Source organism: Sinocyclocheilus grahami, unplaced genomic scaffold (genome assembly GCF_001515645.1).
Source record: "Sinocyclocheilus grahami isolate Dianchi unplaced genomic scaffold, SAMN03320097.WGS_v1.1 scaffold1193.1, whole genome shotgun sequence".
NCBI classification, from domain to species: Eukaryota; Metazoa; Chordata; class Actinopteri; order Cypriniformes; family Cyprinidae; genus Sinocyclocheilus; species Sinocyclocheilus grahami.
The window spans coordinates 40033-64058 of record NW_015506372.1 but is presented as its reverse complement, the minus strand read 5'-3'; the positions used below and the strand labels follow the sequence as shown (position 1 = coordinate 64058).

General features: G+C 37.7%; 1 protein-coding gene across 1 annotated transcript in view; it reads left to right on the top strand.

Annotated features, from left to right (window-relative positions):
• LOC107567877 (rho-associated protein kinase 1-like) overlaps positions 1-23464 on the top strand; it is a 29316-nt gene extending 5852 nt beyond the window's left edge. The window contains exons 9-29 of the mRNA XM_016253651.1: positions 2115-2163; positions 2342-2477; positions 2868-2947; positions 3163-3409; positions 4330-4436; positions 4980-5130; positions 8417-8577; positions 8701-8885; positions 10525-10594; positions 12474-12577; positions 12733-12898; positions 13916-14009; positions 14086-14174; positions 14944-15135; positions 15751-15916; positions 19485-19555; positions 19654-19742; positions 19875-19953; positions 21364-21625; positions 22519-22726; positions 23032-23464. Of these exons, the coding sequence (XP_016109137.1) occupies positions 2115-2163; positions 2342-2477; positions 2868-2947; positions 3163-3409; positions 4330-4436; positions 4980-5130; positions 8417-8577; positions 8701-8885; positions 10525-10594; positions 12474-12577; positions 12733-12898; positions 13916-14009; positions 14086-14174; positions 14944-15135; positions 15751-15916; positions 19485-19555; positions 19654-19742; positions 19875-19953; positions 21364-21625; positions 22519-22726; positions 23032-23083 (2758 nt within the window). The 3' untranslated portion in view covers positions 23084-23464. The remainder of the gene's footprint in view (positions 1-2114; positions 2164-2341; positions 2478-2867; positions 2948-3162; positions 3410-4329; positions 4437-4979; positions 5131-8416; positions 8578-8700; positions 8886-10524; positions 10595-12473; positions 12578-12732; positions 12899-13915; positions 14010-14085; positions 14175-14943; positions 15136-15750; positions 15917-19484; positions 19556-19653; positions 19743-19874; positions 19954-21363; positions 21626-22518; positions 22727-23031) is intronic.
• Positions 23465-24026: the final 562 nt, after the last annotated feature.

Genomic DNA, 24026 nt, shown 5'->3' with positions numbered 1-24026 from the left:
CTCATTCATCTATCTATCCAAAACCAATCAAACAATTCATCCATCCAACAATCCATCAGTGTCCATCCATCACCTTACACCCTATCCAAACCAAACACCTCATCCATACATCCATCCATCCATCAATCCATTATCAAAAACCATATCCAAAACCAATCAAACACTTCATCCATCCATCCAACACCAAACACCCTATCCAAACCAAACACCTCATCCATCAATCCATTACCAAAAACCATATCAAAAACCAATCAAAAACCTCATACATCCATCAGTCCATCACAAAACCCCCTATCCAAACCAAACACCTCATCCATCCATCCATCCAAAACCAATCAAACTTCTCATTCATCTATCTATCCAAAACCAATCAAAAACCTCATCTGTCCATCACAAAACCCCCTATCCAAACCAAACAATTCATCCATCCATCCAAAACCAAACACCTCATCCATCCATCCATCCAAAACCAATCAAACTCCTCATTCATCTATCTTTCCAAAACAATCAAACAATTCATCCATCCATCCAAAATCAATCAAGCAATTCATCCATCCATCCATCACCAATCAAACACCTCATCCATCCAACAATCCATCAGAAAACACACCATCCAAACCATACTAACACCACATCCATCTATTCAAAACCAGTCAAACACCCCATCCATCCAAAACCAATCAAACAACTTATCCATCCATCAGTCCATGACCAAACACCCTATCCAAACCAAACAATTCATCCATCCATCCAAAACCAAACACCTCATCCATCCATCCATCTAAAACCAATCAAACTCCTCATTCATCTATCTATCCAAAACCAATCAAACAATTCATCCATCCAACAATCCATCAGAAAACACACCATCCAAACCATACTTACACCACATCCATCTATTCAAAACCAATCAAACACCCCATCCATCCAAAACCAATCAAACAACTTATCCGTCCATCACCAAACACTCTGTTCAAACCAAACACCTCATCCATATATCATGCATCCATCTATCAATCCATGAAAAAACACCCTATCCAAACCAATCAAACATGTCATCCATCCATCCAAAACCAATCAAACACCTCAACCATTCATCCATCAATCCATTACCAAAAACCATATCAAAAACCAATCAAAAACCTCATACATCCATCAGTCCATCACAAAACCCCCTATTCCAAACCAAACAATTCATCCATCCATCCAAAACCAAACACCTCATCCATCCATCCATCCAAAACCAATCAAGCTCCTCATTCATCTATCTTTCCAAAACAATCAAACAATTCATCCATCCATCCAAAATCAATCAAGCAATTCATCCATCCATCCATCACCAATCAAACACCTCATCCATCCAACAATCCATCAGCAAACACACCATCCAAACCATACTAACACCACATCCATCTATTCAAAACCAGTCAAACACCCCATCCATCCAAAACCAATCAAACAACTTATCCATCCATCAGTCCATGACCAAACACCCTATCCAAACCAAACAATTCATCCATCCATCCAAAACCAAACACCTCATCCATCCATCCATCTAAAACCAATCAAACTCCTCATTCATCTATCTATCCAAAACCAATCAAACAATTCATCCATCCAACAATCCATCAGAAAACACACCATCCAAACCATACTTACACCACATCCATCTATTCAAAACCAATCAAACACCCCATCCATCCAAAACCAATCAAACAACTTATCCGTCCATCACCAAACACTCTGTTCAAACCAAACACCTCATCCATATATCATGCATCCATCTATCAATCCATGAAAAAACACCCTATCCAAACCAATCAAACATGTCATCCATCCATCCAAAACCAATCAAACACCTCAACCATTCATCCATCCATCACCAAGCACCATATTCAAAACAAACACCTCATCCATATACCATACATCCACCCAAACCAAACCCTTCACCCATCCAGCCACAATACAACAGTCTTTCGAAAATCCATCCATCATCCATCTCAAATCAAACTCTTCATTCAGCTATCCATATGTACTGTAGATCCATCCATCCACATTTTCTCACTATAAAATCAGGCCTTTGAAATCTGTTCTTTGATTCGTTTACCCCTCAGGGCATCCAATACAAAGCTAGACAAGATAATGAAAGAGTTAGGCGAGGAGGTGAGTGAAATCATTTAATCTCTAAAGCATGAATGTAAATCATTACAGAGGGTATGTATTTTGTATACAAGGCTCTAATAGATACAGTAATTAAAGTAAAACATCTGTTAAAACTTAAGTTGTTTTTAGTATGTTAATTCTCAGTTTCTTGTTATTCTGTTGTCCTGACATGATTTAGAGTAACCTAAGGAAGAGTATGGAGACTAACATGTCTTTACTGGAGAAAGACAAGATCATGATCCAGCACCGAGCAACAGAACATCAGAGAAAGGCGGAACAGGAGGCTGAAAAACGAAAAAATCTGGAGAATGAGGGTGAGGATTCAGTGTCTCATTCCAGTATATATATTCTAGAAAGCAGGTAATGAAACTTTGCTCAGAGTAACCATCAGAACAGACAAGCACAGACAATATTATCGATCTGTGACTGTACTGACACTCTCGGATGAGAACACTGTGAGATCCGAGTAAACCAGCAAAGAGCAGCCAGACCTGTGTTTCGAATTTATGTCTGTCTGTAAATGAGCTAATGGAAACAGGACCATGGCCATAACATGAATATCATTCAGCCAAGTGCCATGTCGGTCATTATAATGCACACATGCACAGCTCTGTTAACATGTTATAAGAAAAGATGAAGCATCCCCCCATATTAAATCTTTTATTTCTGAAAAAAAAATTTTTTTTTAATTTCCTTTTTTCTAGTGTCTACTTTGAAGGAGCAGCTGGAAGACTCGAGAAAAATGAGTCAAAACAATGAAAAAGTCGCCCAGCTGCAGAACCAAGTAAGCTTCTCTTATAAATATTTTAAGAATTAGACGAGGAGGTGATGTATATTTAATATATGCAATATATAAGTACTCAAATATATACAAGTACTCATACGAATATTATATTATGTATTGTATATTATTGACATTGTGTATGAGTATGTATGTGTGTGTATCATGCGCCACATGACAATTAAGAATCACCATCTCACACAACCTTGTTCTCACAGCTGAGGGAAGCCAACGATCTTCTGCGGGCCGAGTCTGACACGGTGGTGCGTTTGAGGAAGAGCCACACAGAGATGGCGAAGTCCATGAGCCAGCTGGAGAGTGTGAATCGCGAGCTGCAGGAAAAGAGCCGTGCCGCAGAGAACGTCAAACAACAGCTGGAAAAAGAGCTGCTCCAGTTGCAGACCACGCTGGACACAGAGAGGCGAACCTGCAGCCAGGGCTCAGAGGAGATCAGAGAACTGCAAGGTAAGAGAGGGCTTTCCCTGATTTGACTGATTTGAGGAGAAGCTTTCATGTGGCCACACTGCCATAAAGCCTGTTCGGTGAAGAATTGCAGGGATGGTTGTCCTGGACATTTCTTGCATCTCCACTGATGGCGATCAGGTTTTTGCTCATCTTTCTTTTCCAACGCCATTCTTCTCTGATTGCTCAGATTGGCTGGACGGCCAGCTCTAGGAAGAGCCTTATTTAAGAATTATGAAGGCCCCTGTGCTCTCGGGACCTATTGCATTAATTTTTTTTTCTTTAGTAGCCTTCCTCAGATCTGAAACCTTAGATCGATACAGTCCTGTTTCTGAGCCATGCATGTTTGATTTGACTAGTTTTTTACTCTATGCGTTTTTAGCTGTTAGACCTTACATAAACCGGTATGTGCATTTCCAAATCATGTACAGTCATTCTAATGTACCACAGATCTACTCCAAACAAAGCGTAGAAACCTCTCAAAATGATCCAGAGAAATGGGATGCACCTGAGCTCAATTTCAAATACCGTAGCAAAGGATCTGAATACTTGTCAATGTGATGTTTCAGTTTTATTTTAAATCTGCAAATCAGTTTTTTGCTTTGTTGTTTTGGGGAATGGATTGTAGATTGAGGTTAAAAAAAGCATAAGGGGCCATTCACGCTGCAGAAGACGCGAGCACAGCGGTCACATGTCCACCTAGCACGTTTATTTAGAAAAGCAAAGGCCCCTAGGATGCAACATAAAATGTGAAAAAAATGTATATAAATATGTATATTCGTTTTTCATTTCATTTTTTTACATTTTCATATATTGCTTTAGTGTGCCAGTAGGAAATACTAAATTTAAAATTTCCAAACATTCCCATTGAAAATATTGTGATAATCCAATGTAATGTAAGTCTGTTCTTTGTCTCTTTGAAGCTCGTATCACAGGTCTACAGGAGGACAACAAGAACTTGAAGCACAATCTGTCTAAAGTGGAGCTAGAGAGGAAACAAGTGCAGGACAGATGTAACGTTCTTGAGAAGGTACTATTTTTATTGTTATATTAAAAATGTGCATATTTTTTTTGTATATTTTACATAATTGCAGTCTATTGTGAACCATTAAGAATTTTTGCTTTTTGACTATTTTGCGTCAGTTTACATGAGCATAAATTACATTACCAATTTAGGGTAGTCCTTGTAAAGGTAGGCACCTGTAGGTACATTTTTTTTTTCTTTTCAGATTTTTCTCACAGTGTATGAAAGTTAATGCAATAAAAAAAAAAAAGACATATCAGTTTGCGCCTACTAGCATTTCAGGAACTGAACTAGTCATTTACAGCAAGGCACACTGAATGGAAATCTGGGCAGCACTGTGAGGATTTAACATGTCTCACTGTTTCAAAGGTATATCTATAATACATAAATATAAAACAATGAAGCTGGTATAGTGTAGTAAACTAGTATCTAATCACTTGCCAACCCGAGTTATTTCCAATCCATCTCCTGTTATGATTCACTGTGTTTTTAAAGTGGCTGTGTAAAGTAATTGTGTAACCAGTGTTTCGATGTGCTCTGCTGTTTTAGGAGAAGAACAGTCTGGAAATCGACCTGAACTACAAGCTGAAGACTCTACAGCAGCGGCTGGATCAGGAGTTGACAGAGCATCGCATCACGAAGGCTCAACTCACAGACAAATACGAGTCTATTGAAGAGACCAAGTCAGCTGCTATGCACAGTATGTTTGCGTGCGATACGTGCCGCGACCATCTAACTGCGTGCCCAGACACCGCCTCTAAGATGTCACACTTATGCATATGGAACAGCAGAATTTCTTTTAATAGCGACATTATGATGCTATCAGAAAGTTCAGTGAAAGTACTCCCTGTGGTGTAATTAGACTGTAGGAATTCTTTGATGCTGATATCGTATTTACAGGAACAGTTCACCCAAAAATGAAAATTGGCTAAAAATGTGCTCACCCCCTGGCCAGCCAAGATTAGGATGAGTTTGTTTCTTCATCAGCTTTGGAGAAATGTAGCATTGCATCACTTGCTCACCAATGGATCGTCTGCAGTGAATGGGTGCCGTCAGAATGAGAGTCCAAACAGCTGATAAAAACATCACAATAATCCACACCACTATAGTCCAACATCTTGTGAAATGTGAAAAGGTGCACGTTTGTAAGAAACAAATCCGTTATTAAGGCATTTCAAGTCTGATCCATCACTTCTGGACAAAATAAGCTTCCAAAATCCGTAATAATACTTCCTCCAGTAAAAAGTCTTCTTGTGTGAATCAGGAAATATGCAATATTACAAATATAGTATTATAGCAGTGATTTTATAAGATTAGATAGGAGACGGAAACTAATGGAGTGGGAGAAAGAGTACTTGAAAAGTGAAATTAATCATCGTTAGCTTGTGTGTTTCTGTGCTCAGCAAGAATTCTCAGACCATTTAAATAAAATCTTGCTTCTGCCACTTTATAGTGCAAGTGCAGGACAGATGTAACGTTCTTGAGAAGGTACTATTTTTATTGTTATATTAAAAATGTGCATTTTTTTTTTGTATATTTTACATAATTGCAGTCTATTGTGAACCATTAAGAATTTTTGCTTTTTGACTATTTTGCGTCAGTTTACATGAGCATAAATTACATGACCAATTTAGGGTAGTCCTTGTAAAGGTAGGCACCTGTAGGTACATTTTTTTTTTTCTTTTCAGATTTTTCTCACAGTGTATGAAAGTTAATGCAATAAAAAAAAAAAAGACATATCAGTTTGCGCCTACTAGCATTTCAGGAACTGAACTAGTCATTTACAGCAAGGCACACTGAATGGAAATCTGGGCAGCACTGTGAGGATTTAACATGTCTCACTGTTTCAAAGGTATATCTATAATACATAAATATAAAACAATGAAGCTGGTATAGTGTAGTAAACTAGTATCTAATCACTTGCCAACCCGAGTTATTTCCAATCCATCTCCTGTTATGATTCACTGTGTTTTTAAAGTGGCTGTGTAAAGTAATTGTGTAACCAGTGTTTCGATGTGCTCTGCTGTTTTAGGAGAAGAACAGTCTGGAAATCGACCTGAACTACAAGCTGAAGACTCTACAGCAGCGGCTGGATCAGGAGTTGACAGAGCATCGCATCACGAAGGCTCAACTCACAGACAAATACGAGTCTATTGAAGAGACCAAGTCAGCTGCTATGCACAGTATGTTTGCGTGCGATACGTGCCGCGACCATCTAACTGCGTGCCCAGACACCGCCTCTAAGATTTCACACTTATGCATATGGAACAGCAGAATTTCTTTTAATAGCGACATTATGATGCTATCAGAAAGTTCAGTGAAAGTACTCCCTGTGGTGTAATTAGACTGTAGGAATTCTTTGATGCTGATATCGTATTTACAGGAACAGTTCACCCAAAAATGAAAATTGGCTAAAAATGTGCTCACCCCCTGGCCAGCCAAGATTAGGATGAGTTTGTTTCTTCATCAGCTTTGGAGAAATGTAGCATTGCATCACTTGCTCACCAATGGATCGTCTGCAGTGAATGGGTGCCGTCAGAATGAGAGTCCAAACAGCTGATAAAAACATCACAATAATCCACACCACTATAGTCCAACATCTTGTGAAATGTGAAAAGGTGCACGTTTGTAAGAAACAAATCCGTTATTAAGGCATTTCAAGTCTGATCCATCACTTCTGGACAAAATAAGCTTCCAAAATCCGTAATAATACTTCCTCCAGTAAAAAGTCTTCTTGTGTGAATCAGGAAATATGCAATATTACAAATATAGTATTATAGCAGTGATTTTATAAAATTAGATAGGAGACGGAAACTAATGGAGTGGGAGAAAGAGTACTTGAAAAGTGAAATTAATCATCGTTAGCTTGTGTGTTTCTGTGCTCAGCAAGAATTCTCAGACCATTTCAATAAAATCTTGCTTCTGCCACTTTATAGTGACTTATCCTCAATTCCATTCAAATATATTTTTAGTGGCTCCCTGGATCCAGGTGATTAATTCTTCAAAGCACACAGAATTAAAGTGTGGTTAAAGAAGAAATTTGCTACACCCCAAACACACACATTGCCATTACAGGTCGCCATCTAATCACAGGAAGTCAGGCTACAAAGAAGGGCGTGTCCAAATGAGTCACACCAAAAAGAGTACATTAACATTCAATTCTATTTAATATCAAAATAATTAAAGAACAATAACCTGTGACAAAAATGCAATTCATAGTTTTCATGTGACGTCACACCCTTTTAGGAACGTCGGCACGGAGGGCAAAACAACACTTTCCTCCACTACCTAATGTAGAGAAGTCAGTGTTATTAAAAGACCAAATTCAGTACACACCTTATTGATGATGCATTCTATTTACAGGTGAACAGATTCATCCAGAATATGAACGCGACATGCTAAATTGCACGTTTTCCCATAGAAAACCATTATATAGAAAATGCTTCATATGGTTTAATGCGTTAAGATGCATTCATATTCTGGACCTGTCTGCTTGCCTATATATCCAAAAAGTCTTAATTTGTGTTCTGGAGATGAACGAAGGTCTTACAGCTTTGGCTGAATTATCGCTTTAATACGTGTTGTAAGCATTTGAGAATGTCTCGCTGTTTTTAGTGATTGAAATACTGCAGGTGCAGTTCGATCACATATCTTTGATTTTCTTCTTTGGCTTGAAAACAAAACTTGAAAACTGGCTTGAAAGAAACGGAAACTTGACAGGTCTGTGTTGCGCTTCTATGGATGTTTTCACCTCTAAATCTGCGCCAGTCACATGACTGAAAACTATGATTAATTGGCAAAATTGTGACAAATATATAATTATAATTATTACTTGTGTCAAAATACAAAGAGCAACAGAAATGGCTCTAACACGCTTCATTAAGGCAAGCAGAAGTTCTCGATTCAGATGATTTAGAAATGCAGGTATATCGATCAACTGGTGTTCATTCTTTCTCTTAAAATAACAAAACCTCTCCTCTGTCTAGCGGTGGAGCAGAAGGTGTCGGAAGAGAACACGCTGCGGATGCGAGCGGAGAGCAGGGTGGTGGAGGTGGAGAAGCAGTGCTCCATGCTGGAGTTTGATCTCAAGCAGTCTGTACAGAAGATGGAGCAGCTGATGAATCAGAAGGAGAGGCTGGAGGAAGAGGTGAGGGTGAACCACACACACCTCAGTTAAGGCCAGAAAGCTTGGCTTGACAAGATTACAGACTGCTGAAGGGGTTTTAGCATTACAAGTTCAGTATCTTTCTTCTTTTCTCCACCCTACCAGGTGAAGGAGCTGCGGGTGCAGTTGGAGCAGGAGTCCGGGAAGCGCGTGCTGGCCCAGAACGAGCTGAAAAACTGGACGATGGAGGCCGAACGTCTGAAAGGATCAGAGAAGCAACTCAAACAGGAGATCAACGCGGCCCTCGAGAACAAGCGCTCCGTTGAGTTCCAGCTGGCACAGCTCACCAAGTACGTTCCATTCTCTCTCCTGCCCTCAAAATATGAATAGTGTACAAATTCATCTTCCATTATTTTATTTTTTTTTAATAAAAGTCTAACCAATACAAATTGTCTAGCTTCTAAACAGGTTGCAAATAATCATCCCTTAACCTTTCTTTTCTATATTTAAGGCTGTCAAGGGATTCAAATTTTCAATCTAATTAATTACATAATGTGCCGGTTAATTCATTAAATTAACTGCAAATCAATTGCACGTCAATTTTGGTTGAGAAATTACTCCAAAAGAGAGCATTCAAAGTCATTATCGTGTTAAATGAGAAATCACTGAATAATAGACATTACAAAAAAGTAGCTTTAGAAAAAAGTATTTTGATTCCGCATTGCATAAATAATGATAATAAATAGCTGTTGTTTTTCTTTTAACAATTAACATTGAAATATGCAATGATTAAAAAAAAATTAAATGATACTCTAAATATGAAAATAAAACTGCCCGTAAGTGAGTGAGTCATTCATTCAACCGATTCGTTCAAATGGCTGATTCATCCAGAAACAAAACAAAGTAGCTTTCTTTATGAGCGAGTCACTGAATCATTCTTTCAGAAACGTGGATTTGTTCAATAACGAGAAACTGCTGTGTGTTGCTGAGAGATGCACAGCAGTTCTGCTGAGGCTTTGATTGGAACTATTTCCATTGGTAAAACTGAGCAAAACAGACAATACTGACTGAAAAATGTAACACCATATTAACTTGTTTATTGAACTATTGAAATAAATCATTTGCAGTCATGCAGATATTCAGGAAAAACGGCACTCTTGCTCATGTGATATTGCTAAACTAAATCATATGGTATAAATATAAGACAAAAACCCATACAGGTGCATTTTTGGCCCTCATATCTTGAATTTTAGAGGCGTATAACTGTATTCTCATAGGCTTCATCACACAGTCTGTCATCCTGCATCATGATCTTCAGCAAATGCATGCAGTGTAAGATGAAGTACAGGTCTGTGCGGCACAGGGTAATTTTTCCATAATTAATTGCACTAAATTGGCAGGCCTACTATTTTTCAGTACAAGCATTTCAATTGGTTACATTGGACCTCATTTGTAACACTGACCTTATAACATCATTCCCTTGGCTCTGAGCCTTACTCACAAGAGCTATTAAATCACTGAATATCTGAAATGCTTTTCTATTGTGGAAATAGCGATTATTGCAGATTATGTGTAAACCTGGCCAAAACTGTTGGCTGCCAATATTTACATGAGTGGATTGCGGATCAGCCTCCGTCCAAACCACAGCCGGTTAATCCTTCACCTCTCCTCCTGAGACCTTTCGACAGAATGTCTAGCTTTGTGTCCTTTACTTTAAAGTCAACATGAAATCATTACCCTATTGATATCATGCAGGTTCCTGACTGTATTGTGAGCAATGCACATTATTTGAAAATTAGAAATAAGTTTGTCTTTGTAATCTTTCATCAAAATATAATTACTTGATTCATCACAAGTTTTCTATGCTGTTATAATGGGCCTAGAAAGTGAACATTTTAATGTTCATTTGTATATTGTGCTTGAGTTGTGAAGTTTGAATGAATATCGTGTGTGAATCTGACTGTTGCTGATAGAAATGTATCTTCTCAGGCAGTACCGAGGAAATGAGGGTCAGATGAGAGAACTTCAAGACCAGCTGGAGGCTGAGCAGTATTTCTCAGTGAGTATCACAGATCATACTTGCGCTTTTCCTCATGGTGAAAAAAACACATTAAGCGCTTTGAACAACTGATAACACTCAGGTCTTTAGCAATGCTTTTCTTGCCTTTTCCAGGCATCTTGCGTAATGCATCAAGTTCTATAAAGTTTAATGGGATCGAGGCTTGGTTCACAGGAGACAAATTTCCATCCAAGTTGCAAATTTAATTTGTGTGAAAATCGGAAACCTGAAAAACACAGTTTGCAGAGAAAGTTACGCTTCCCTTAAAATGTATTGTAATTGTAGAGACAGTACAGAAACTGCGGCTTCTTTTTTGAATGTAATACATTTCTTGCAGCTTAGAGCAGACAAACCACACAGTTTGCAAGCAGTCAGAGTCAGATGCCTTATGTTTGGGAAGGATTGTGTGTCAGGCAGTTCTGGGAGGTAATTGTAGCAAATCTTTTTGATGACTTTTCAGCATCTCTTAATGACTAGATCGATATTTGAGATGCTATGCAAAGATATTTTCTTCTTTCTTTCTTCTGAGCAGGTTATTTAGTCACGTTGACTAAAGCCATGACTTTTTTTTTAATGTGAATTAAAAAACTGCATTAATTTCTATAATAGTTAAAGGGATAGTTCACCTAAAAATGAAAATGAGATGTGTATCTGCTTACCCCCAATGCATCCAAGATGTAGGTGACTTTGTTTCTTCAGTAGAACACAAACGAAGATTTTTAACTCAAACCATTGCAGTCTGTCAGTCATAATAGGGCCTTTCGCACCGCAGGAACCTTTTCATAGTACCAGAACTAATTGTGGAACTACCCACTTTTCGGCATGTTCGCACCGATTGGCCAAACGTGTATGAAAACGCCCTCACCCGCCATGATTTAAAACACCGTGTAAATATACTGTAAGCATGTCAACTTATTTCGCAAGTATGGAGAACAGTGATAGATGGACGGACGCTGAAGTGTCCGCTGTCGCTGTCGACCGGCTTATGTCACTTCTTAGTACATACTCTCGGTGCGAATGCAACCCTTTAAATGGTTCTGGGAAATAGTTTGCGCAAAATCGTCCCAGTACTTTAGTACCGTACGTTGAGTTCTGGAACTGAAGCGGTGCGAAAGGGCCTATAATGGAAGTGAATGGGAATCACAGCTTTGAGAGTCAAAAAAACATACACACACAAAACCAAATTAAACCCTGTGGCTCGTGATGATACATTGATGTGTAAAGACACGAAACGATCGGTCTGTGCAAGAAACTGAACTGTATTTATATAGTTTTTTACCTCTGATTCACCGCAATGTCCAACTGTCCTGAGCACGTTCTCAACAGCAGGCGGCGGCTTCTTCTTGCTTTACGGCAGATCGCAGACTTATAAGTGCATTACCGTCATCTATCTCTCAAATGGACCATTGACACTCCTAATTGAGATTGTAGATAGAGTGTCAATGGTCCATTTGAGAGATAGGTGGCGGTAATGCATTTATAAGTCTGCGATCTGCCGTAAAGCAAGAAGAAGCCGCCGCCTGCTGTTGAGAACGTGCTCAGGACAGTTAAAAGTAGTAAAAGTAAAAGTTTTTGATAATAAAAGACTGCTTCTTAAACCAGAGAAGGTGGATGTGTTGGTTTTCTTGGCAATAAAACATGCAAGCACTTTCATCAACAGTGAATTTAGTTTTAATTGTATTTTTGTCTTCATTTTGACTTTTGCTGTACACCAAAATCGCTAACTGGAAAGCGAAACAGAAAGCATCCAAAGCCCCCCTCAGGGTTACCAGTAATACTAGTTTTGTCGCAAGTGTATATACTGATATGAACAATTCCTCATTGGGACATCACTAGCAGTCACGTCATTTATTACAAGCTGTTTTTGTCTTGTTTTCAGACACTCTATAAAACTCAGGTGAAGGAGCTAAAGGAGGAGATAGAGGAGAAGAATCGACAAACTCAAGAGGCTCTCAGAAAAGTCCAAGACCTGTACTCAGAGAAGTAAAAGTCCTTTTCATCAATGAGTAGCATTTGCAAAAGGGCTGCTTTAAAAAAAATGTATAAAGAACTGTAGAGTATCTTGTGACTTTGAAATGCTGTTCAGAATTTATATTGAATGTCATCTTGTGAACTGCGTCTCCTTTTTTTTTTTGTAGGGAGTCACTCTCTGCTCAGTTGGACCTGACCATGACGAAGGCCGAGTCGGAGCAGTTGGCCCGCGCGCTGCAGGAGGAGCAGTATTTTGAACTCTCTCAGGAGCACAAGAAAGCCTCCTCACGGTACAAACAGGAGATCTCAGAGAAGGACTCGACCATCACACAGGTGTGTGCCTCACCTGAGCCGTTATTAGTGAAGGACAGGCATCCTTCTCTGAATCGGACAATGTAGGGCCCTATGAAACCCTTTTTATTTTTTTCCAAATCCCATTTTTTTTCTTCTCTCATTTTAACTTTTCTGGATTCCATTTTTTCCCGTTTTATGTGTTAGGGTTACCCATAAAATGTAAGACCCTAACCCATTTTTTGTACGTTAATTTTTCTGGCAATCAAATGATTGCATAAAACATCAATTTAATTGATCTTTTAATCAAATTAAAATTAAAGAAGCCCTTTCATATGTTTTGGCAAACAAAGTGCCGCACAACAGAGGTTTAATGGTAAAATTTAAACATGGAAGAAAATTTGCGTGATCATTCCTTAAAAATAAAGTTTAAATAATTTTATTCGTAGAAATACTGTACAATAGTAATATATTTCAGTCACAATTTTTTCAAGTTAAACCAAACTTTTATTTTGACGGGGTTGCCGTTTGTTTGTGTGAGTATATGATATGACGATAGTTATTCTCAAATGAAACGGTCAAATGTTCATGAAGTGACTCTCAGAGCAGATGTTGTTCGTGTATTTATGCCCTCATTTAATGAGACGGCAGACGCTGAAAACATGGCGAGCATCACGCGCGCTAGTACATGAAACATGCAGCGTGCAGCATTCATATTTTTGTATTTAATATTCACAGACACTAGTCCGTATTGCCATTTGATTTAAATGAACTGACCTACTTTTGATTTATTCATTCAAAATTTGACAAATTCCATGACATTCCGCGTTATACAAAAAAATTCAGTTTGTATGACTGGATTCCACGATTCCGTCCGCGTTTTCCGCGGAAATCATAGGGTCCTACCACTGTATACAGTCCATTTGTGTTCCATCACATTTTCAGTATCGGCTCTCTATGTCCTGTGCAAGCCATCTGTTGTTTTAGCTCTGGTCGTTATTTTTAAATCTGTAATTATATCAGTGGCTTTTAATTAGATTATAATGCATTTTCACTCAGCTTGAGGAATCCAATAAAACCCTTACCAAAGATGTGGAGATCCTCAGTAAGGAGAAGACAGAATTGAACGAGAGACTCCGAGCTCGAGAAGAAGGTAATATTATTTCCAGTTGGTTAACCTACACTTTATCTTCATGCATTATCATAACTTTTCTAATGTCTTCCTGTAGAGTATACTGCAGAGAAGGAAGAGCTGGCAAACACAGTAAAGGCCAATTACGAGAAGGTCCTTAATACAGAAAGAACTCTGAAGACCCAGGTATAACCACCACACAGCATTAAACACAGACCTTTGGAAAAAAAATAAATAAAGTTTTTGTTTATATAGCTAAAAGTGAAAAGCTAATGTAATTTTGAATGTGTGAACAAGATATGAGAAATAGGGACGCCTTCTGAGAGTCAAATACAAACAGACTAAATGTGAGCCACATTTAAGGCTTGTTTTGGTCACGTGTGTCTTTTACTGATTTAACTTTTATTTTTCTATTTTCTGATTTCATGTTAATTTTACTTAAAGTTTTAGTAATTTTGTTTTGTGCTTTTGTCATTTTGTTGTTGTTTTTAAATGCAAATGTGGTTCTAATTTATTTCAGTTTTAGCTATTTTAGTGCATCAAGTTAAACTAAAAGAAAATGAGAAATGTTGCCTTGCAAATTAGCTGAAATATAAGTTTTTAAATAAAATTTTATGTCATGTAATGAAAATGTTTTTTATGGCTTTAGTTAATTATAATAACCCTCAGTTAACAAAAGGTGAAATTGGAAACTTTTTTTTTTCAAATCAAGTTTTACATACTATATATGCTATTTTTGTTTTTTCATGCTTATTATTATATCTGGTTGTTAACAGTAACAGCAAAGTCAATTACAAGTTTTGTCTCTTGAGTAACACTATTTGTGTGGCGCCTGTGAAGACCAAACCCTATCATTTAAATATGTTCCATGAGGTCAGAAAAGACAAAAATCTTTTGCTTTCTGATAAAACATTGTAGTCATTCTGCATCTTAACGCCTCAACATGTGACTGCAGGCGGTGAATAAGCTGGCTGAGATCATGAACCGTAAGGACATGAAGTTGGACCAGAAGAAGAGAGGCAGCACCACTGACCTGCGCAAGAAAGAGAAGGAGAACCGCAAGCTTCAGCTGGAGCTCAACCAGGAGAAGGAGAAGTTCAACCACATGGCCATCAAGAACCAGAAGGAGCTGAACGAGATGCAAGCGGCAAGTTAATGTTTATTAACGTTTTCAGAGTTACAAAGTATAATATATCTCAGGCTGGATTCATCTGAAAGAAGAAAGTCATATACACCTAGGATGCCTCGGGGGTGAGTAAAACACAGCCTAATTTTCATTTTTGGGTGAACTAACCCTTTAAGACTGATTTTGTGGTCCAGGGTCACATTTGAGAATTTTCTTTTTCCTGAAAATGCCAGGTAATTTTATCACATTGGACTAAATGTGACCGACTTTGGGTTAAACACAGGGTTAAACAACTTCCCTCAAAAAACGGACAGTTTTCTCACCTTGTTACCTGGGTGTTGTGGGTCAAAAAAGACCAGCCTACAAAAAGAACTTATAAATTAAATGACTTAAAAATTTCACTCATAAATTGAGATGCATACACTCAGATCTGTGAGGCTTATGAACAGTCAGTTCCAAAAAGAAATACTAAACCTGTGCTAATTAAAAAATAAATAAATAATACTACAGCATAATGAGAGTTATACAAGCAATTTTAACAAGCATTTTTTACTTGGAACACCAAATTAGGTAATGGAGTTTCAGCACAGCACAAGTGTTAGTAATTTTAGTTAATGTTGTTGTCTGTATTTGCAGCAATTGGCAGAGGAGTGCACGTATCGCAATGAGTTGCAGATGCAGCTAGACAGTAAGGAGAGTGACATTGAGCAGCTTAGAGAGAAACTGAACGACCTGCAGCTCCGCGTGGACAACTCCAGCGTCAGCAGCCTGCAGCCAGACGAGTTTGACAGTAACATCGCTGGTAAGGACACGCTCACAAAATATGAGCATTTCTGTTATATGAGTCTCAAGTTCAACCAGTTGAAAGTGCGTGTGTGCTGGGAATGGATTTAAAAACATTTCATTACAAAAATCATGCAGAGCAAACAAAATGCAGAAAATGATTGAATGTTTTGGCAGTTTACCTATAATTCATAGTTTATTGTAAAGTGTTACCTGTACTATTTACATATTTTCTCATCCAGAACTATTCAAACTGAATTTGATTCCAGATTTCAAATAATATGCCGATGTTATATGCTCTCATTAAATGGTGTGAAATAGAAATTGTAACTTTGCTGGTCATCGTTTCATTAAAAAATATAGACTTGGTGAGAAGGGATTCTTTGGAATGCGTTTTTATCATGTAAAAATATATTTAGTGCCGTCATCCAAAATAAAAGTTTTTGTTTACATAATATATGTATGTGTACTGTGTACACATACATAATACACACACATACAGTATATATATATATATATATATATATATATCATAAAAAGTGTCCCACACAGCTCTCCTTTGCTCCTGTAAACAAACGTTGCATATTCTCACCGGACATTACACTACGCCTACAGAGCCGTGTGGGACACTTTTTATGATGGATGGATGCACTTTATTGGACTTCTTTTGGACTATTGAAAAATAACACCCACTCACTGCCATTATAAAGCTTGGAAGAGCCAGGATAGGTTTTAATATAACTCCGATTGTACAGTATTCGTCTGAAAGAAGAAAGTCATATACACCTATGTCTTGAGGGTGAGTAAATTATGGGGTAATTTTCATTTATGGGTGAACTGTTCCTTTAACTAAGAGTTTTCCCTCAATAAACTCCTAATTTGCTGCTTATTGATAGCAAGTGATTTAGTTGTTGTAGTAGTTATATTTAGGATCTAAAATATGGTCATGCAGAATAAGGCATTAATATGTGCTTTATTAGTACAAATATACAGCCAGTATGCTAGTAATATGCACGCTAATAAGCAACTAGTTAATAGTGAATAGTGTTCCCTAATCTAAAGTGTTACCAGATTTCCTTTATCAGCACATAAATTGCGCTCATCATCACTTTTAATGCTGTGATGATAGGATGATTCGACTGCCGTTATCTGTGTTTAAAGTCCTCTCTCCTCTCTTGTTCTCCCTCATATGTAGTCGGTGGTTCTTGCTCTCCTTATCTTTGTATCTTCTATTCTTTGTCCTCTGTGAGTAACTTTAAGATTGGGGTCCTGTTATGCCTGAATTGTGCTCTTGGGTGGCATTTTGTTTTTATTTGAATGAACGCATCTTGTGTTTTGGTGACGCCTCCGAAATAAGCTACTCAGAGTGTTTATAATGATAGGGAGCAATGCTGAATGAGTTTAGATTCAATACTAAACTACTGAAATTAGTGGAAAATATTTAGCTAATTCAAATCGTTTTTATACTACTAACCCGTGCTCTGAGCACCTTTCAGAGGTGTTTTATATAAAGTCACACTCTTTTAGTGTGTGTGTGTGTGTGTGTGGCCCATTGGCCTGGGTTAGAATACTGATAAGTGAATGTGATGAAGCTGGTGTTGCCTTCAAATGACAAATTATGCACTAGGGCTGCAACAACTAATCGATTACACTGATTATAATCGATAATAAAAATACTTGATCGAACCTGATGTTCGAGTCGCATCCGCCGGTCACGTCATTTTACAGCAGTGAATAACACATTTTTACAGACAAAATGCATGTGATATATAGCGGAGCACATGAAGTGAGCTGTTGCGGGAAAAGTTCCAGACCCAAGTTGTCTTAAACATGAGGATGCTGTATATTAGCGCTTCAAACTAACTCATAAGCATATGGTTTAATGCAGTCTGTCCTGACAGGCGCTTGATAGATACGTGTGCTGTTTAAAGCATTTTTCCTCCGAGCATAACTTACATTTCACAGTTGCATCCTTATCTGTAAATGTTAGAAAGTCACAAGATTGTTTCTATTTTTCATAAAGGCTAGTCCTGGAAGTGTCTGTAAACTCTGAGCGCCGGTGCACATGCGTGTCAAACAGACGGAGCATGCAGTACGTTTTTATTCGAGCAGTTACACTAGAGGGGCTTTAAGAGAGTGAATGGGTGTAAATGTAATAATTACTATGTTCCGATGAGTGCGTGTTCATCATACTAGCTAACATTTAGTCTGTGGTTTGGTTTTATCATTTTTTTTAATTTAGTGATTTTCATTTTTGCTTTAAAACGGTAAGCAAGCAGTTTTTTTTGTTTTGGAATGTAATGTTTATATTTACAAATTTTGCAAATAATCAATAGCATAGTCTGCATAGGAACATTCATTATATCATTATTATCGCCAGATTAATTGATTATCAAAGTAATTATTAGTCGGAGCCCTATTATGCACCGTAGCAATCAGAGGATCGTGTAATAACTGTAATAAAAGTTGAAGTTTATTAATTGATCACCAGTGTTTGGGGTGCGTGGAGATATTGACCGAGTCTGGGTGGGTTCATTTAGAAGACACTTTTATCCAAAGTTGTAATAATTGAATCAGAGTTGTTGACATTGAAAATAAAATATTCCCAAATGAAGGAATATGATCCGTACGGAGTGCTGTGGTCATGACGTCAAAACCCAGAAGAAGAAGAACTCGCCGTGGAGAGATTTTAGATTTTCCTATGGGATTTTATAATGCTTTTTTTGTATTATTTTCAAGTAAAACAAGGCCTATGGTAAAAAATAAACTGATAATACGTGGAGATTTTCCTCTACTACATAAATTACACACTGCAAACGTGAATTTTGAAGCAGTAATGTTTATTTGGTAGCACTTTACAATAAGGTTCCATTAGTTAATGTATTATTAACTAACATGAACAATACACTCTGTTAGGCACTAGTGTATGCCGACTGTATGTACGGTACGTTTATCTGTTGCACCAGCAGCATGTTCACTACAGAATGAATAACATTAGCAGTCACAGTCACACAGTTCATGCATGATTCTTTAAACAGTTCTTTTATCACCTACCTGTATTTCCCACCAAGTATGCTTTCAAACCAGTAACATTTTAATTAAATTGCAAATTGCAGTTCGGTTGAAGGGCAGAATTACAGGCTTGTCTTGTCACTTTAACTTGAATATAGAATGCATCGAGCCAGTTACTAATACTGCTGATATGCGATACGCATTCATAGTTTTATTATAAATTGCTTCACCACTGAAACAACTTTCGGCTGTTTGTTCATGTTAATCAAGTAATTAATAGCTGCTGTTGATTGTGGAGCATCCCATTTTCATCCTTCTTGATTGATAACATCATGGAAGTAGAAATGAAATGCGAATGCTGTTTCATATTGAATTCAGCAGCATGGGATTTTACAGCTGCAACCCTGTGACGTGAGGCAAAGTTTGTTTTAAAGTGTACCTGGTTTACACTTTGTTTGATTTTTAGGGATTGCGTCACGACCTTGGTTTGTTTTTCCAGATGACCTTGCATGTCTTTTTCTATTGTGTGTTCGAATTCTGGCTTGAACTTTATTATGCATGGATTTTGTCTTCAGAATCAAGGCTTGAAGGCTGGCTCGCGATACCGAATAGGGTAAATATTAAAAGATACGGCTGGAAAAAGCAGGTAAGACTTGCATGAAGAATTGTGTATTAAACTATTATTGTGCATTTGGACATGCATGACCCACCCTTTTCAAAATGTGTTGTTGTTGTTTCTTTCAGTATGTTGTGGTGAGCAGTAAAAAAATTATCTTTTACAATGATGAGCAAGACAAGGAGCAGTCCAACCCTTCTATGGTACTAGACATTGAGTAAGTATTCTGATGAATAACTATCCATGGATCAAACTATACACGTTAACTGGTCATTTCATTCATTCATTGTATATGAAATGCAGTGATTTTCCTTTTGCCACTTTAAAACGTATTTTTTTTCCGAAACAGCAAACTTTTCCATGTGCGTCCTGTCACGCAAGGCGACGTCTATCGAGCGGAGGCAGATGAAATTCCAAGAATATTCCAGGTCAGTTATTTAGATTTATTTTCCACACATTGTATATGAAATGCAGTGATTTTCCTTTTGCCACTTTAAAACGTATTTTTTTTTCGAAACAGCAAACTTTTCCATGTGCGTCCTGTCACGCAAGGCGACGTCTATCGAGCGGAGGCAGATGAAATTCCAAGAATATTCCAGGTCAGTTATTTAGATTTATTTTCCACAGCGATTCCATCTAATAAAGTTTTGTGTATGCAATGCAGTTTGCAAGAATACACATAGTTAAACTGTGCTGCATCATGTTTGAAAAACTGCTGTAGGAAAGCTGAGCTATGATCAGAAAAGCGCTTTCTAGTCCAGATATGGATGTCTAGCTTTTGAAATCATTGAGCAGAGAGTGTTAAGGGTGGGCGATGTGACTGAGGATATGAGTACATTCATATCACAGTAACACTGTTTGTTGTGCATTAGGACAATGTCAAGTGAACCTAAATTGAAAGAGAACGTCCCTTTTGGCCTTAGTCGTCAGATTCTCAGGAATTAGCACTAAATTAAGAACGCTCAAACGCCATTGAGCAGTGATTTACAGTAGCGTTTTTCAACAGGGCTTCACAGTTGAAAGGTGTTTCCCCATAGATTCAGTTGCTGATGCAAATGTGTTTTTCCCTCATTTTGGGGAACCGAGGTTACAGTTTACGCAGAAATGAATTGCTGTCCTCATGTTTCATGTACAAGGCCCAAAGTGTGTGTTGATTCAATTAGCATAATTCTATATAAAACAGCAAAAGAACTCAAAAATCCCCAAAAGTGGTGAAAAAAACAGTGCTGGATATTAACCGATTACTTGTAATCTGGATTCCGTAATCAGGTTCTAAAATGAAAGTACTTGTAATTAGATTATATTATATTTTTAAATACTCAGAATCCGGCTACAGTTACTTTTTTTATTGATTACAAGATTAGATATTATGCACGTGGTCACATGACATGCAGGTAAACGGGTATAATCATTTTTCTTTGTGTTTTATTTTGAGTGTTGTAATTTTAAAAATATTTAATTTTACATTTTTATGATTGAATTAATTATTAGCTTATATAATGTTTAATGTTGTTAATAACAATAAATGGAATTTCCTTTCTTTCTTTTTGTGTTTTTATATCAATATGGTACAAGATTGTGCTGTTTAAATCAATGTGATAAACGTGTTCGGTCAAAATTGATCTGTCTGATTATCTTACCTGAAGTGTGTAATGGATTATGTTACTAACTATAATTTTTGTCATGTAATTTGGAATCCGTAACAGACTACAATTTGTTAGCAATCTTCCCAGCACTGATAAAAAATGTGCTATCGTGCATTATGTATGTATATTAAGATCGTGACCCTTTAACCGTTTACTCAGATTTACGAATTGAAATCTGTTTTTGTTCTTTAGATCCTGTATGCTAATGAAGGTGAGTGCAGGAAGGAAGCGGAGGTGGAGAGTGTTCCTCAGGGTGACAAGACCAACTGCTTGCCCCACAAAGGCCATGAGTTCATCCCCACTCTCTATCATTTCCCCTCGAACTGTGAGGCTTGCTCCAAACCGCTGTGGCACGTCTTCAAGCCTCCGCCGGCCCTGGAGTGCCGCCGATGCCACGTCAAGTGCCACAAGGACCATCTGGACAAGAAGGAGGATGTTATCGCCCCTTGCAAAGGTGAGCCACCAGCAGAAAATCTCTCAGAAAATGTCATATTTTGACTGAAATGTTCTTAAATTGCAAATGAAGTTTTTTATTGTCATAAAGGTGCCAAAAATGGATTACATTTACTTATAGTTTGATCTGAAATCACTTTAATAAGTACTTAATTGTGTCTTTGATTAATAGCATAAAATGTCATTGCAAAACACACCTTTCGGCTTTATTGAACGACACCAGCATGTGATATGATCATCTGGTCATGTGAAGCCATGTGCTTACGTCCTTCTTGAAGTATTTCATCTGAAATGCTTCCATGCTTTAGACAACTTGGCTTGTTTTTTTGAGATGCCCAGAAAATTTCAGGAAGACTAAAAAAAACTTGCTTTGAACCAATAACAAAAGATGCTATACAAATAATTCTGAATTATTAACTTTGGTTTTTTAAAATAATGTTATATAAAGATAATGTTTTCATTATTTTTAGTACAATGGCAAAATATTTTATACAAATATTTCATTCTTGTCGTCTTTATAAAATTAAATGTGCTGTTTTTTCACACAATGTTAAATGAGTCCTAACATATGGCTTTCATGAATGTGGTCCATTATTGCTCTATCTAATGAGTTCATTCATCAAAGGATCAGATGCACTGCTATTTTGACTCATTTCGAGTCTGTCAGGCATCTGAAACTAGATCTGTGCTGCTCGAACTGTTTCAGTGAGATCCAAAAATAATTGGTTCAAAAGAACGAATTGTGTGCAAGCTGGACATCACTACCCTGCATCGGTCCAAGTCGACACATGGATCCTTTTCATGACTACAGCAAAGACTGTATGTGTGAAAATGGCTAATGACAGAGCATCTCACAGCAACACACTCACATATCATTTTGTTCTTGTCCCTCAGTGAATTATGATGTGACATCAGCTAGAGACATGCTGCTCCTGGCCTTGTCCCAAGACGAGCAGAAGAAATGGATCGGTCATCTCGGCAAGAAGATTCCCAAGACCCCTCCTTCTACCTTCGCAAGAGCGTCTCCTCGCAATATGTCCTCTCGCTCCGTAGCAAACCAGTCCTTCCGCAGGAACCCCAAGAACATGTCGGGCAAGCCAAGGTAACTACAGCCACACAGAGCCACGCTGAGCCTTAATCACGTCATGCATTTAGAGCTGAGAGGGTGTGGGAAGAGCTTGATTGTCATAAAAATAATGCCTCAATGGTCCCAAAAATTTAACATTTCGTAATAAAAAATATCAATTTAGTTATTAGAGATGAAATGTGACCGGGGCATGTTTTTATGAGATTCAACCTGTAGCAGCTCAAGATATAAAAAGCTTTGTGATACTGAAGGCCATAATTCGGTGGCTGTAGAGGCAGGGTGGTCTCGTGACGGGCTGTTTATTTGCTGTTGTCTCATAGCAGGGCGCAGTCCTTTCTCCAAGCGGCAGACACAACATCCAGTACATGCTGACAGCATCACACAGCCTCTCCAGACCTTACATTTCTAACGGTGTAGTCGACTGCTCCGTGTTTTTACGGTTGAGCTTAACTGTGGTGACGTGTTCTTTGGAGGGGTGTGCTTTTCTGTTTACTGTGGGTTTACTAGAATGGCAGATTCTTTCCTTTACAAACTTAAGGTCTGGGCAATTAAAAGGGAATTTCCTTCAGCTGGAGCGAGGCTCTCTACGGGCTTGGCTTTAAAACTTCTAATCTCCCCTTCTTTTTAAATTCTGTTAGGAAACCCACTCCTGAGCTCCCCCTGCTAATGAAGTGGCATTCAATACAAACGCTCCAAAATCATCTTATTTGTACTCGTGCTAGCAAAAATAACACTTTAGAGGCACAATATGTAAGATTTTTTTATTAAAATATCCAAAAACCACTAGAACAGTGTTATATATTTTGCTGACTTGTGTACTTGCATTATCCCAAATGTTTCGAAGAATGTTTAAATCCAGAGAAATAAGTAATTTTAACTAGTGACACGGACCGTGTCTATAGTGTCATTGTGTCGCCTGCCAATGATGTCATAACCCCTCGATTTCCGGAAAAAAAACACCAAAGACGCTTTAATATGTTGTGCGTTTTAATAGAGCGGTGACGACCGCACAGAGTAGCATTATAACAGAACTTTCAAATCTATCTAGTACCGTAAAATTCTGAATTTTACCGTAAAAAATACGGTAGCAACATTTTAGATTTTACGGTTTTAACTTAAATTTACAGTTAAATAAAATTCATCAAATTTGAAATGTAACGCAGGGAATTCTGGGAATGTCAATTTACGGTAATTCACTGTAAATTATACAGTCTTTTTCACTTCCAAAAACGGTATACTACAGTAAAATTAATGTCCAATACAATACATGTAATGTCCAATACATTTTTTCACCGTATACTTTACTTTACTTTTA